General features: G+C 44.1%; 1 protein-coding gene across 1 annotated transcript; it reads left to right on the top strand.

The window, feature by feature from the left end:
• The first annotated feature begins 1367 nt into the window (after positions 1-1367).
• LOC148674936 (uncharacterized) lies at positions 1368-16545 on the top strand. The gene is made up of 3 exons (XM_088623466.1): positions 1368-1374; positions 7693-8777; positions 16453-16545. The coding sequence occupies exons 1-3, from the start codon at positions 1368-1370 to the stop codon at positions 16543-16545; spliced, it is 1185 nt and encodes a 394-aa protein (XP_088479592.1).

The following is a 16545-nucleotide window of genomic DNA, read 5'->3' as shown; positions in this document are numbered from 1 at the left end:
CACTAAACATTCAAAACAATTCAGGCACTCTTCACAAAGGATGTTGTTTGTAATCCATTAGTATTTGTCTTGGTTTTAAACTTACATACAGGGTACTATAATACTATAGTAAAATATAATGATTTTACTGTACACTGACAGGCATTACAAACAACCAATGGGTCCAATACTCATGTTTAATGCCTCTCAGTAAATGTTGTCCAATAAGATGCCAAAGTGAGTTCCTGACTCTTTTTTTTTGTGATCCTATACTACTATTTGATGCCCAGACAAGGGCCGTTGTGGATTTTCACTGCCTACCTAAAATTCCCCCTTAATTGAATGCCTGCTCTCACTGTCACACAACGGCCTGAGGAAGGCCAAAGTAAGTTCGTTTTATAAAAGAATGGCTCCGCCACAAAACACTCAAGTAAAATAAGTGCAGTTTATTTATAGTGCTCCCAGTCCCCGACACCAGAAAAACTAAATACCAAAAAGGAACACAAAGAATTCTTCCAATAAAGACAAATTCTCCTTTTCTTAGTGCTTTCTCTCTGATTTAAGTCATATGACCTGACTCATCACCACCACCACCACAACAACAACAACAACAACAACAACAACAACAACAACAACAACAACAACAACAACAACAACAACAACAACAACAACAACAACAACAACAACAACAACAACAACAACAACAGCAGCAGCAGCAGCCTCTTAGGCTGAGGAGCCAGCTTAAATAGTATGTAAGCCCCTCCCCCTCTGGAACAAACCATTTCTCCAATTCACAATAATTTCACAAATTATACATTCATAATTAATTCCTTTCTAACCAAAGAACATCACATATCTTACTAACGCAGTTCTTTTGATCCTGGTTCGAATAAACAATACAGAAAATAAACAATAAAAACAATAACATTTCCCTCTCTTCACAAGCATGTGGTTTTTTCCATCTCCATAAATAAACCTTGAGGGGGGGGGGGGGGGGTTAGGTTTGGTCTTCTGAGGCCACCAGAGGCTGACTCACACTGGAAGTACCAACACCAAACAGTGAGTATCATTCATTTTGAGAGTGCTCTCCATTCACATAACAATACTCACTCACTCATACCTGTATTTAAGTATGTGTTTTATGTATGTGAATGTATATGAAATTAAGTAATAGCAGTTACTAGTCAAGCCCTGAGTGTGCACCCTCAGGAACATATCTAGCAACCACTCAACGGAAGGTAAATGAATAGTGTATTTCCCATGCTACCTGTACCTTGTGACAGGCTCCTCTGTGACACTCACCTTACCTGTTCAGCTGCTATCCCACTAAGGCTATTTTAAATTTGTTTGCTGTTTTCAGGTTTATTTTAGAAATATTAATAGGTAGAATGAAAGGTAAGAGGTCACCAATTAAATGAAAAAAATTCTGAGACTAGAATCTTGGACAGTGTTCTCAAGATTTGGACCGACAATTGTTGAATTGGGCAGCACCAAAATGTGTAAATACAGTATAATGGTCACTACTACAGTATGTCCTGAGCATTGTTGGTATGTCATTTTTTTACATCCCCATGGTACATTAGCATATGTTGTCTGTGTAGTACACTCTATGTACCATTGTATTTTAAATCAGATTAAGTTTATTTACTATTCCTTGAAATAGTAAATGTGTTAAGACAAATTGCTATCTGTTTCTATTGGCTTATTGAAATCCCTGTTCTACTTGTCTTTAGAAACATAGCTCTATTCATCTGAACTGGCAGTTTTTATATAATTTGGAAGTGGTATTTTAATTGTTTCAGTTTCTGTCCCTGTCTCCTGTGGATGGGAGCAGAGCATCAGACTGGTTATTGATTTTTGGCTTCAAAGCTTCTCTTAACTGGATATATTGGTAATATGAATGTCTTGGTATCGCATATATTTCCCTCTGTTTATTGAATGAGTGGACTTCCTTTACTCCTTCATGAAAGATGTGTCCCAAATGGGAAATACCCTTTATTAGCCATGCTTTAAATGGAAAGGATTTTCCTACATTTGTAATGTCTGGGTTACACCATGTGGAAGATTTTGTAAATGTTAAACTATTACATTTGATTACCATAAATTAACCCTACTTTTAAAAAGACATAAGGACTGATAACTACAACATAGTAAGTAAGCTTTATTTTGGTTTTATTATACTGAAATGAGTGTGTTGTTCATTGCTTAAAGTAGGTGAGCTAGATTCCATTTTTGTTTTTAACTGACTTGCAAGTTATCATTTTATTACCAAATTCAAAATTATTTTCCCTTAATTTTGTACATAAATTCAATCTGCTCATATATTCTATTTAAATTCTGCTTCAAGTAGTTTTATCATTGAAACAGGTTTTTTTATTTACAATTGTAGGAGATTCAGAAAGCTTAGGTTAGTATGATACTTCCTCTTAAAGCCACCTTGGCAGTCCTCCAGAGCAGTGTGGGTAAACATACAGGGGTGTCACATTCAATTCTATGAAGTCAGTCCAATTTTTAAAATAAATTACATTCCTCATCTTTTAATGGAGATGTATTAAAATGCCATCTTAAGGATTTAATTGGAATATTGTTAAAGGAAATTGTAAAACGAACTTGTATGGTCAAACAAAGTACATTCAAATTCCACATCAAAGGGGTGAATATTTAAAGTACTTCATAGATAGTGTGGTCAGTGAAGGCAAGAAAATTGTTAAAACTCTTCTGAGGAATGCACTAAAGATTTAATATTACATTTATTTAGAATTTAAAGTTCTCTTTTAAGTTTAAATGTTTCAGGAAGACTCCTTCACTTCTAATTCTACACATTTTACATGTAATATAGGAAATTACCTATCCCTGCTTTGTCTATCCTATTGATTGATAATATGAAGGAGTCTCTGATATTCTTTTTCAGTTGTCCACTTGCATAATTCCACAATAGCATGTCATGCTTGTGCCCTACCTTTTGAAATATATTCTGAAGTTACAGGACAGAAACATGATTAAGTTATGTCTTAAAGAAAACGAAAAAATATCAAAATGGAACATCTTAAAGGACTTATGGCCTTGTCTCCAGAAGAGATTTTTTTGTTTACAATTCAATTCCTGTCAATCGTGGCTCATTAATTTATAAATATGGGCATCTTGGCCTTTCTACTACAGTATTCCACATCCCTGTACCACTCTATCACTATCCTGGTTTTTAAAATGCCAACTGACCAATTAGTTAAGTGACCCAGGAAGGCAGGTCATTCCCCACAGTTTTCAGGGAATGTATTGCAGAGAAGAGCTGCCATCTTGTCTGAACCTGTCGTCCTATCTTGAACAATTTGGTTTTTCTGTTGTAGTGATATGTCAATTGGAATCTACTGAAACAATTAGAAATTTTTGCTTGATGTTTTCTCTAGACCCAGAGAGCCTACCTTCCAACACGTTATACAGCTGTAGAATTGTTTTCTTTTTTATAATTAGCCATGGATGTTTGGTTTGATGAGATTGAGAATGAGAATTTGTTAATAGTCCAAACGTTCAAAAGCACCTGAGTTTTCGTTAATCAGATTTAAATCTTTTTTACTTGATGAGACACAATCCTTATATTCCACAGCTGTGCTTTTAGTTAGAGCATATTAAGTCTAGTTGCAAATATATCAACAGCAGAATCCCCAACTGCTTGTTGCTTGGGGCTTTATTAATTTTAATGATAGAAGTTCAAATTCATAAGAAATTGTTCTGGTAGTTTTACTGAAAGACAATATACTGTATGTGACTGCCTTTTAGAACTTTTCACATGATCAGGGTTTCAAATTCATAATTAAAGCTCAAATATATTAGAGTTTTTTAAAAGCTTTCTTCATGTCTGACCTCCATCTGGTGCTCCACTTATGTACCAACTCTGTATCTAAGTTTACCCTGGGTGATACTGGAGCTGTACTAAGAGGTCCTAGTGTTTGGACAGTCTCATGTTAAGAGGAACAAGAGCTGAGCTTCAGTGAACTTCAGTGCAAATTAAGCGCAGGTTTAAGAGACTACAACCAATGCTAAGTAAGAATACACAAATCTTGAGTGAATAAATTATACATTCAGTAGCAGCTTCCAAGCCAAACTGTGATGAGCGTGCACCCTGTGATTGTATAAAAACTTGTTAATGTATTGAGACTACACATCATTTCATCCTATCCTGTTTATTTTTGTAAATTTATTGGTACAGTTGTGTTCTTACTTAGTGGTGTGGTTTGGTGTGTCTTGCTGGTAAACCATCTCTGTAAGCTTTTTTTAAAGTTTCGGTCATGCTCAGATTTGACTTACTTAAGCCCTATCATGACAAGTGTGAGTCATCCATTTATGAAAACCGTGCTCAATATTTCTCATTGAACTTTCAAATGTTTCTACTCTTATGCCTGATTCTGTAAGTTTCCTTTTGAATTTTAGCAAAGATTCAACCAGGATATTTTAAAAACAGAACTTCTAATTAAATAAGAAAGCAAGCTCTCTTTTATAATAAAGCTTAGAGACCAGCACTCTTTCAGAATTCAAATTTCCTGGACAGAGCTTAGCTTCAAGTCTAATTTCAAGGAGACTCCCTCTCACTGTTCAAGCTTTTTATGAAGAAGAGAATTATGGATAATGTTCCTTCTGTTCTATCTTCTCTCCTTTCTTTTCCTTTATTTATGCTATAATCCTTTCCTGGATCATGCATACTAGCTTAATGAACTTTCTCATAATGGTCTGAATATTGTTTAATATTTATGTATTAATAAGGCTGAGTTAATGATTTAACAGTTATTTTTTCAACTTGCATTAATTTAAAGGACTTCTTTTGATTATCTATGTTTACTTGCCTCATGGTCCAAGGACAGCAGCACAATATCTATTGATTTTCTATTGCAAATCAAACCTGTAAGTGCAAACTAATCTCAGCTGAAACTCACCTACCCCCCACTTACTGCACTTTTTGATACTGCAATTTCCACTACATTGCACAACACATTCCATGTAGAATGTTGTAGGTATCAGCAGGAAAATACCACAGATGAAGATTCAGTGTGGCTCTGTGGCTAAGGATCTGTGCCTGTGGCTGGGAGGTTGCTGGTTCGTATCCTGCGGCCGGAAGAGGAATCCGACTCTATTGGGCCCCCTGAGTAAGGCCCTTAACTCCAGCTGCCCAAGAGGTGCTGTATACTGGAAATGGCTGACCCTGTGCTCTGACCCCAAGCTTCTCTACCTGTCTGTGTGTCTTATGGAGAGCAAGTTGGGGTATGCCAAAAGACATTCCTAATACAAGAAATTGTATATGGCCAATAAAGTGATCTTATCTTAAATCCAGTGCTGTATTTCCGCTAAGCAAGGTACTGTACAATAATATGTAACATTTCTTCAGTAAAACACACAGCTGCATTCATAGCGTCAGATGTTTACTGCAAGAAAGAAGCGTGATGGTGACCCTCAGCAATGAGATTTATCTATAGGAGAGTGGAAAAAGGCGGGATTATGACTTCGACATCCTCCTAAATTTATTTTAAAAACAGTCTTGTACGTGGCACCAGGGGAATTCCTAAGAAAGCCACCAGAGATATTATGCTCCCAAGTATGTCTTTAAATTTGTTTTGCAGAATCATAAGCCTACCTTTTACTGTCTGTAAAAGGCTGTGCTTGTCTGAACATGTACAGGTCAGTTGAACTCAAGAGAAACTCATTCTGGGCCGTTTGTTTTTGCTTGTTGTAAAAGAAAATGTGGAAGGCATTATACATGTTAGCAATAATTATTGACTCGCAGACAATGAGAAACGAGTTAACAAAACCGATTTAATTAAATATTACAGCATCATGCAGTATTTATAACATTTTAATGTGCAAGCAATATTTAATATTTGGACAAAACCATATATTTTCCTTAATTAACAGTTTCTGTAGTTGCTCATGTAAAAATGATGAAATGGTTCATGTTCTTAAGAAATTCCTTTAAAGATAGTTTATGAAATAAAAATGTAAAGTAGAAATAAAAGGTATGGTTTTGTTGTATTACTCTTTTCATAGCCTTTCATTGAGCCTACAGGAAACCACTGGTTATATTTGCTTAGGCCATGGTATGAATGTCAAATTTTGTAGTTTCACCCTTTCCAAAACAGATTAAAACAAAGGTCATTGTTGTGCTTAAAGATATAATTCTGCCCAATAAGATTGCTAGTACTGGGTAACATACTGTATAAGAATACAAAATATATTCTGCAACATTCATAAATCCATCTACAATACAAACGCTACCAGCACCTGAGAAAAGAAATACAAACAAGTCAATAATGTGAGAGACCCTCCACCATAATGACAACTCAGATCACAAAACTTCATAACATTTGATTTTAGAAACATTTAATTACTTTGACAAAACCCAGGCTTCTTCAATTATTAATTGGGAAACTCCAATCACTTTTTATATATTGTTTTTAAAAGGTCAATTAATATTACTCAGAAGGAGCAACATAAATCTTTATTAAAACATGAACTGAAAGACAGAAATGTGTTGACCCAATGTGACTCAAGACAAAGTGTCAGGTCAATAGACCTGTCTTCATTTATCGTGATGAGTTACTGTACTGCTGTTTTCTGCTTTTGGTAAAAACATTTGATCTTAATGCATAACATCTACAGTATATGCATTTTTTCCAGGAAACTTTTGTTACCTACTGACTCACCTCACCCACCTTTTCACCCCTGACATGTACAGAAAATAATCTTAATGAACAGGATACTTTGAATCTAAAAAGCATTATAATTAGCTATTCCACAAGTGCTGTGGTGCTTTCAGGTTCCATTCTTATATGACCTGGCATAGTGATCGAGGACGCTTTTCTTGTTTCCCATTAGTTTTAAAATGAGCTCAGTGCTAATTGACTGTTAAGGATTCAAGTTTTTGCCCATACTGTCATATTTTCATTATTTGGCATAAATGTACAGAAGTCAAAATTAAAAATGCCAGTAGATGCTCTGTCTCCAACCACTCCTCAACACTTTAACTGTTCTATTTATTCCTCATTAACAGACAATTATGTACAGATTCTAAAGAGAATTGTTTTCATTCCATTTTTCAGTTTGAATAATTCTGTCTTTTATAATTACTTACAGAGAAAACAACATCTTGACAGTATGGCACAGTGACTGATGTTTTGGGAAGGGGGTTTAATATGAGGTGATGAACAGAAGGATAGATAGCACAGAGGTCTAGAAATACTGTATCCAACTTAACAGCTCTTAGCTAAGTGGTCTCTGACTTGTTTGCTTATTTTGTATTTTTCAGCAGTTCATGAATTCATGTCCCCAGTGGAAAAAACATACAGTATATATCCTTATGTCATTTGTAGTCAACTACATTTTGAAAGTATATTGTAACGCCCTCGCCTGGTGGCGAGGAGGAAGCGCCCCTAGGCGCTCGTAGTACCGCTGGGCATGCTGGGAGTGGTAGCCAGGGAGAGTCTGAGGGTCAGCACGATGACCAGCGGCTGACCCTACCTGTGTAAATAATGTCCTAGTGATTCTAGTGCCCTGTGTAGTCCTGTAAAAGTGTAGTGTGTTGTTAGGTAATTACCACCCTAACTATGTGTACGTGTTCCGTCAGTCTCCTCATGTGTGTGTAGATCCTGTGTTTGGTTTTGTGTGGTTGTAAACAAATAAAGCTAATGCTTGTTTGTTAATCGCGTCTCCACTCGTCCTTGTTCTGTAAAGAACCTGCAAACGCTACATTGGTGTCAGAAGCGGGCAGAATGGACAACTCGTGGCAGACAGTACCCGATTCTATTAAGCGCCGGCTGACGCTGGAAGAAACAAAACCCATCGGCAGCGCACAGAGGGAGCCTGAGCAACTCCTGGGTGCGACAGGTGGCCACAGCCCTTACCAGGGCTATTCAATAGTGGTTCCGCCGGTAGAATTGGGGCGACTGGCCGCTACTCCTGGTCAGCGAGCACCCCAGATAGAGGATACTCTCCCTGCCGGAGCTGATCAGCAATTCCCACACCCATCGGCGCGGGTGAGACCAGGTCGCTACAATGGGGAAGCGCCGTGGGAAATCTACGAGGCGCAGTTCCAGCTCGCGGCCCGGACGAATGGCTGGAGCCGGGCGGAGATGGTCGGCCACCTGGCGGCGGCGCTGGAAGGAGCGGCCTGCCAGGCGCTCTTGGACGTCCCGGAGGAGGACAGAGGCGAATACGCGGCGCTGGCGGCGGCTCTCCAGCTGCGCTTCGGTGTGGAGGAGGCGCTGGACTTGATGCGGGAGAGGCTGGCCCTGCAGCGGCGCCAACCAGGAGAGCGACTGGGCCCGGTTGCCGCTGATGTCGCGTTCCTCGCCCGCCGAGGATACCCAACTTTCCCCCGGGAGGCGCAGCAGGAGATGGCTCTCCAGGCCTTTCTCAAGGCCCTCTCACCCGAGGAGCTGCGGCGCCACGTGCAGCTGGCCGCGCCAACATCGCTGGAGCAGGCCTTGGCCCTTGCTACACAGGCTGAGGCCGTGTTCGGGGTGGCTGGAAGCGCCAGCAGACGCAGTGCGCCCTGCCGGCTGACCGAGACGGCGACGGAGGGATCCAGCGAGGGGGAAGAGGAGCCAGCCCGTGCAGCGACCCCCGCGGAACAGCCCCGCACGCTGATTTGCAACCGCTGCGGGAAGAGGGGACACCGAGCCCGGTTCTGCCGGGCACCCGAACCTCGCACTCCTCGATCGGCGTCGGGAAACGGGAACGGGGCGGCTCAGCGTGGGGAAGGCCGCCCCTCGAACACCTCAATCCCCGCTCCCGAGTCAGCCGGGGGGCCAGACAAGGCAGCGGCGGCGGGGGCCGAGCGTTGCGTGGAAGCGAGGCGCGCCGTTGAGGATCTCTACCAGCGGAGCTGCGAGGGCCTCGATCAGGACCAGCGGCAGCGGCTCCAGGAGCTACTCGCCCAGAACGAAGACCTCTTTGCGGCGAGAGATGAGGACTGCACCCGCACTGCCCTGGTCCAACACGAGATCAACACTGGCGACGCTCGGCCCATCCGCATCCCACCGGGACGCATGATTCACGCCAAGCGGACCGCCGCCGAGGAAAAGATCCGGGAGATGGCCGCAGCGGGGGTGATTGAGCCCTCCGCGAGCCCGTGGTCGGCGCCAGCTGTACTGGTAAAAAAAAAAGATGGCTCGTGGAGGTTCTGCGTCAACTACCGCAAGCTGAACGAGGTCACCCGGAAAGATTCCTACTCCCTGCCGAGGATAGATGACGCCCTAGACTACATCACTGGGTCGACCTGGTTCAGCTCCCTGGACCTCCGCTGCGGCTACTGGCAGGTACCGCTTGCTCCCGATGCTCGCCCGAAGACGGCCTTTTCTATCGGCCAGGGCCTCTGGCAGTTTACTGTCATGCCTTTTGGCCTGTGCAATGCCCCGGCGACGTTCGAGAGGCTGATGGAGAGGGTGCTGGCATCTGTCCCGCGGAACCAGTGTGTGCTATACCTGGACGATCTGCTGGTTCATGCCCGGGGCTTCGACCAGGCCTTGACAAACCTCCAGGCGGTGCTGGCCTGCATCCGCCGTGCTGGCCTGAGGCTCAACCCCCGCAAGTGCGAGCTCCTGCGGCAGGAGGTGACCTTCCTGGGACATGTTGTTGGACCGCGAGGGGTGGCTATGGACCCAGGTAAGGTCGCCGCAGTGAGGGGCTGGCCGACTCCACGCACCGTCGCGGAGCTCCGCAGCTTTCTGGGGTTGGCCTCGTACTATCGGAAGTTCGTCCGGGACTTTGCCAGCATCGCTGCCCCGCTGCACCGCCTCACCGACAAGGGCCGCCGTTTTGACTGGGACTCGGGCTGTGAGACTGCCTTCGGCCGGTTGCGTGAAGCTCTGGTGGGGGCCCCCGTGCTGGCCTACCCCAACCCGCGGTTGTCGTATGTTCTCGACACCAACGCGAGTGACTCGGGGGTGGGTGCGGTGTTGGCGCAGGAGGGGCCGGATGGGGAGCGCGTAGTGGCTTACTATAGTTGGGCTCTGACTAGGCCTGAGCGGAACTACTGCGTGACCCGTCGCGAGCTGCTGGCGGTGATGGCGGCGGTCCACCACTTCAGGCCGTACCTGTTCGGGACCCGGTTCCGGTTGAGGACCGACCATGCGTCCCTCACCTGGCTGCTCCACTTTAAGGAGCCAGAGGGGCAGATGGCGCGATGGATAGAGATCCTGCAGGAGTACGACTTCACTGTCGTGCACCGTGCGGGGTCTCGCCATCTCAATGCCGACGCTCTCTCACGGCGCCCCTGCGAGGCCGCGGACTGCCATTACTGCGCCCGGCGGGAGCAGCGTGAGGAGGCTGTCCGCACCGTGGCGGGGGTGAGCACCGCGGCCACGGCCCAAGAGGGGCCGCTGGGGGTGGGCCTGCCAGACCTGGCGCAGCGTCAGGCAGCTGATCCTGACGTGGGGCCGGTGCTCCGCTGGAGGGCAGCAGGAGTGCGGCCTACGCGAGAGGAGCTCGCCCCGCACCCGAAGTCCGTCAAGGCCCTCTGTGCCCTGTGGGAGGCCTTGGAGGTAAAGGACGGGGTGCTGTGCCGGGGGTGGCGGGTACCCTCCAGTGGCGAGGTACGGTGGCAGCTGGTGGTGCCTCGGTTGCTCCGCGGGGCGGTGCTCCGAGCGGTGCACGGCCAGCCGGGTGTGGGGCACTTCGGCGGTAAAAAAACCCTGCAGCGTCTCCGAGGCCATTTTTATTGGGGTCTTTGCCACCGGGATGTGGAGCGGTACTGCCGAACGTGTGCGGTGTGCGTGGCGCAGAAGGGTCCCCCCGAGCGCTCTCGGGCCCCCCTCCAACAACACCAGGTGGGGGCTCCTATGGAGCGGGTGGGAGTGGACGTTTTGGGCCCGTTTCCGCGCACCGAGGCCGGGAACCGCTACGTCTTGGTGGCCATGGATTACTTTACGAAGTGGCCGGAGGCCTACGCCCTCCCGGACCAGAGTGCCCCCACGGTGGCCGATGCACTGCTGGAGGGGATGTTTCCCAGTCTGGGGGTGCCGGAGGAGTTACACAGTGACCAGGGGCGTAACTTCGAGTCCCAGGTCTTCGCCAGAGTGTGCCAGCGCCTGGGGATTACTAAGACGCGGACCACCCCGCTGCATCCCCAGAGCGACGGGTTGGTAGAGCGGTTTAATCGGACGCTCGCCACCCAGCTGGCCACCCTGGTGTCCCGGCACCAACGGGACTGGGACCGCCACCTCCCCCTTGCGCTCTGGGCGTATCGGACCGCGGTCCAGGAATCCACCGGGTGCACCCCGGCCTCGCTCCTGCTGGGCCGGGAAATGCGAACACCAGTGGACCTGGTCTTCGGCCTGCCGCCCGGAGACGGGTCGGCACCACCGGCTGGACCGGACTACGAGTGGGACCTGCGGCAGCGGATGCAGCGGGTGCACAGCTTTGCACGGACCCACCTGACACAGGCGGGGGTCCGGCAGAAGCGGTACTACGACCTGCGCTGCAGGGGGCCTGCCTTCCAGCCCGGGGACTCGGTTTGGGTGTACAACCCGCGCCGCCGCAAAGGCCTCAGCCCTAAGCTGGCGCCGTCATGGGAGGGGCCCGCTGAGGTACTCGGGGTGGTGGGTGAGGTCTGCTACCGTGTCCGGTTGCGAACACGGGGGAGAGTGGTGGTCCTGCACCGAGACCGCCTGGCCCCCTACCGGGCCCATGAGGAGGAGCCGTGTGGGGAGGCTCCAGAGGAGCAGCCAGGGCCGGAGCCGGCCGATAGTGGGGCGTCCGTGGATCGCCAGCAGTCACCGCGGCGCAGCGGCCGCTCACGCAGGGTTCCGCAGCAGTTGGCCGAATACGAGTACAGCCTGAGGGGGGTGTTCGATGTCGGCGAGACGCCAGACGCTTCAGGTGGGGGCAGTGTAACGCCCTCGCCTGGTGGTGAGGAGGAAGCGCCCCTAGGCGCTCGTAGTACCGCTGGGCATGCTGGGAGTGGTAGCCGGGGAGAGTCTGAGGGTCAGCACGATGACCAGCGGCTGACCCTACCTGTGTAAATAATGTCCTAGTGATTCTAGTGCCCTGTGTAGTCCTGTAAAAGTGTAGTGTGTTGTTAGGTAATTACCACCCTAACTATGTGTACGTGTTCCGTCAGTCTCCTCATGTGTGTGTAGATCCTGTATTTGGTTTTGTGTGGTTGTAAACTAATAAAGCTAATGCTTGTTTGTTAATCGCGTCTCCACTCGTCCTTGTTCTGTAAAGAACCTGCAAACGCTACAATATTAAATATATAGGCAAAATGTGAGGGAGGGAGAGACAGAGAGAAAAGAATGAAAAAACCACATACTGTATATGCATAATAAACCTGGAAACAGGTCAGAAAATCTAATTTAAGTTCTAAGAAATAAGGAATATCATTAGCAGCTTGTCAGGCTTTGCCCCCTACCTTTTCCCAGTAAAACCACAAAAAACTGTGGTTTGGGAACAAACAACAATGGCAGATTTATGAAACTACAGGGTGTTCCCACTGGTGTTTATAGTAACTGCATTATAAAAACAGTTACAGTATTTGGTAGAATTATTACTCCAAGACTGGCAATAGCCACTTGAATGAAATAAATAACTCAACATCAAACTAGCAGTACATGTTAAACCCAAAGTCAGATTTCAAAGTACATTGTCTGTCAATCATTGTACGGTACAGTACAGTATGTGCTAAAAAAGCCATGCAAACACATTCTTATGAATCTATTTTCCATGATGTCTGGGCAAAGGATAGATCTCTTTTGATCTAAAAAATAGCTTATTCTTTCCTCCGTAAAACCACAGAAAGGTGTCATCCCATTCCAGAAACTCTGACCATATTCTATGAATGTCTAGATTATTTATCCCTCTTGACAGATTAAACTCCTGCAGCATTGCGAAGGCATCTGGTATGATTGTTTTTGGTTACAGACTCAACAGTGACAAAAACCTGTCCACAAACATCTATTTAATTGACATGACAAAATTATTTTCATTTTTTGGGGGAATTATTCACTTGTGAATCTCTAGTCCATCTGATATTACAGGAATTAAAACATTTGCCATAATAAAGATATTGTTGGTCCTTACTTTTTTAATCAACTATAAATACAAATTAATTTGTTATCACTTGATTAATATTTGTGTTTATTCTACAATAATTATCAAGTATTTCAATCATGAAAATAGGACAAAACTGATATAAAAATAAATTGATTAAGCAAATGAAGCCTGTACCTTAGATCCTGTTCCTACTCAATTTCTCAGATGTCTTACCATGGTGCCAGCATATTATTATAGAAATTATCAATCTTTCTCTGGAATCAGCAGTAGTTCCTTTACTTAAAACTGCCTTGATTAGACATGTCCTCACAATTCACACTTTGTAGAGAATTCAGTTTGTAGATAATTTTTAGACATTTCTAGAAAATGTGCTAGAAAATTTAATCTATTATTTTTGTGTTCCACAAACAAAATGACTTGCTTACTTTGTGGATGTTATGTATTATCTTGTTTTATTATAAAGTTGAAACTCTGCTTTAATTTTAATTTACAGCTCCAAGTTACATTCTCAGTTGGAGAAGAGGACTGCACTTGCTCTATTATCTGTTAGCAAATTAAACCTGCAGATTTATATTCTTCAGACATTACCATGTGAGACCTATAACAGTATCAGAGCAGGACACGGCCACATTTAAGGTTAGAAGGGGTTCTATCTGATCTGAGTTGCTTATTTTGGACAATGATCCACCACCTGACCCATAGAAGTTATGAGAGCACTTAAGACATTCTGGCATGTGGAGGAAAAGGCCTACAGTACATTTATTTTCAAATTCCTTCAATATCCTATCTGTGCCTTCATCCTGTAAGCTTTCAGAACTCGGAATCCCCGGCAAGACAGATCTTAGTCCCCGTTTTTTCCTCTGTTACAGTACAACACTACAACACAGAAAATATTTTTCTCTGGTGCAGAAATATTGTCTTATTTTGTATTTTACACATCTTAAGTCACTGTAGCATTGTAGCTTTGTGTGCATTTCATGTCTTTGCTTGATACATAAAAGATATGATTCTTTTGTTTTAAGTCTGGAAATGAGGGCCACAGCAGGCTGTCTATTCCCTCAGCCAGTTAGTGAACTGTTATAATATGTTAGTTATTTGTTTGTGTTAAATTGTATTACTAATTAGTGAATAAGCATTTGGGAGATAACTGTTACATGATTTAAGTTTTTTTTAAATCTGAACAAATGTTATGTATTTAATAGTAACTGAAATGGTCTTTCTCTACTGCAGGTTACTGTTATGTTTTGTGTTACTTATTTTCAGATCCCATTGAGACAGTGTCATACTCGCTCTAGCTGGATTACCAGTAGACACATCCTGACAAACTATTCTGCTGCATCATCCTCTAATCAATCTGTTACCATGACAACATGGAGTGGCAGGAAGTCAGTCCCACCTGATCACTGTTAACCCAGCACTTACCTTGTCTCTATTTAAGATATTTAAGACCCAGTTTTCTCAGTATTCTTGGCTCTGTCTTTGAGAGTCTTTGATTCACTTTTTGCAGTTTGTTTTGACCAGTGCTCTTGATGTTCTAGGCTTTGGACCTTGCTTGTGTTCTGGATTTGATTTTGGAATGTCTTTGGGCTCTGTTTAGTTCTTTTTCTGGCTTTGGAATTATGTGTGAATCCTGGTTTTGTTAGTGGATTTTCTCTGTGTAGTTTTGCTACTCTATTGTCTGAGCTTGATTTCTGGCTTTTGCTTGGATTGTACTTTACCAACATCTACCTGCTGGTTTCTCTGCTTGCTGTGCCTTGCACCTGGGTTCACTACACTGTCTTTGAATACTGTTCTTAGCTGGTAAGTGTAGTGCTTATTATAGTGAGGCTGTACTTCAATGCAGCATTTTTAAATGTCTTGGAATTAGACTTGTAGTGTTGTATGCTGCAATGAACACTTAATTTCACCTATCAAAAGACTTAACTGTTTAGATATTTTTAAACAAAGTTCAGAATGGTTTGTGTGATGTAATTGATTTTTGGCTGCCAGCATTCACAATTATAAAAAGCATTGTTGCTCAGTCCGGCATACTACGTAAAACAAGCACCCCTACAGTATGTTGATGGGGGAAACATTACTATCAATATACATGCCCATTCCCCAAACTTTATGCAATTCTTTACCTAATTTTAATGTAAGTTGGATGCAACATTTTCTTACCTGCATCGTCTGCCATGCAGAGAAAATGACTGGCTGCCATTTGCTATATAATAAACATGTGTATAAACTCAGACTAAAGAAATGAGCAGTAAAGAGTGTCGATGACTCTTCTCATTCAGGACACCATCTGTTTAAAAAATGTGCCTTTGGGTGATGCTACCGGTCAAGTAAACAAAACCCACCTGAACAGCTTCTCTCCTATTACCATCACCCTGCTCAACCACAAAAACATTAATATGGGATGTACAGTATATAATTGTGTGCTTGTTCTTTGTGTGAAGTGTACACGTACATGTATTAGTGATTTTTTTTCTCTATACTTCTCCATATTTTGTTCTACACACCTGATCAACTTTCTTGTTCATGAAATGTACTTGGTAAATAAAGTGATTCTGATAACACTTGTTATTTTCCTGCTCAAGATCAATCATATGTTGCTTCTTAGCACTACTGGCACTTTAGAAATACTTGTGTGCTTTACTGACTGCCATGCAGGTTATCTACAAATTCACAAAGCACAAGATGACATGAGAATGAACAAGTAATAGGTTTATTCCATGCTGAACAAAAGAAGAAAGAGAACACAACGTTTCAGCCGTGGAGCCTTCTTCAGGTGAGCCTTCTTCAGGTGTCTTTAGCACACCTGAAGAAGGCTCCACGGCCGAAACGTTGTGTTCTCTTTCTTCTTTTTTTCAGCATGGAATAAACCTATTACTTGTTCCTTTGCAGCCTACGCATGCTGACACAGCTACCCACCTGAACTACTACCAAATGACATGAGAATGTACAGCAGCTCAGCTGGATGCTGGTGGTGACCACATTCTGCTTTACAAAGGTTTCTCTTAAAGTCAAATTTACGTATGTCAAGTCTTACATTACCCAGGACACGTTTGAACTTAAGTTGTAAAAAGAGAGATGCCGACTTCCTGATACACAAGAGACATTAGCTCTACCATGAACCCTCAGAATTCCTTAGTAGTCTGGCACTAAGATTAAAACAAAACAAACATTTACTGTAGCTTCTTTAGTTTAGTTCTCAGGTCAGGGGGAACAGTCCTTTGTTGAGTGGATCATGGACAGTAATTGTGTTTTCTTAAGCCAGGTTAATGAAGTTTTCCATGGGTTGTATTTTTAGCTCAGTGCTTCTGTGTAGATTGTACAGGCTTTACCAAAATAAAGGAGTATGGAAACACATTGAGATGATTCAGCTCTTGAAAAGAATGAGCTTTTGATTCTTCATATAACTTCACAGGAGTTAAAGCAGTTGTTTACGTTATACAGAATATACAGAAATCTTCTGTCTTCGATGACATCCCACCTGAGCAGTTGCTGGCAGCATGGGACCAAGGTGGCCCTTCTCCTTTTGGTGAATGA

This window comes from Lepisosteus platostomus, chromosome 3 (genome assembly GCF_059453375.1).
Source record: "Lepisosteus platostomus isolate fLepPlt1 chromosome 3, fLepPlt1.hap1, whole genome shotgun sequence".
Taxonomy (NCBI): domain Eukaryota; kingdom Metazoa; phylum Chordata; class Actinopteri; order Semionotiformes; family Lepisosteidae; genus Lepisosteus; species Lepisosteus platostomus.
The sequence above is the reverse complement of the archived record's forward strand: the minus strand, read 5'-3'. Positions and strand labels throughout refer to the sequence as shown.

What these genes read in the sequence shown, in the direction of transcription:
- LOC148674936 (XM_088623466.1), top strand. An exon ending in CAGCCGGGGGGCCAGACAAG is followed by an intron (nt 8,778 to 16,452) that starts GCAGCGGCGGCG and finishes TACGTTATACAG; the next exon opens with AATATACAGAAATCTTCTGT.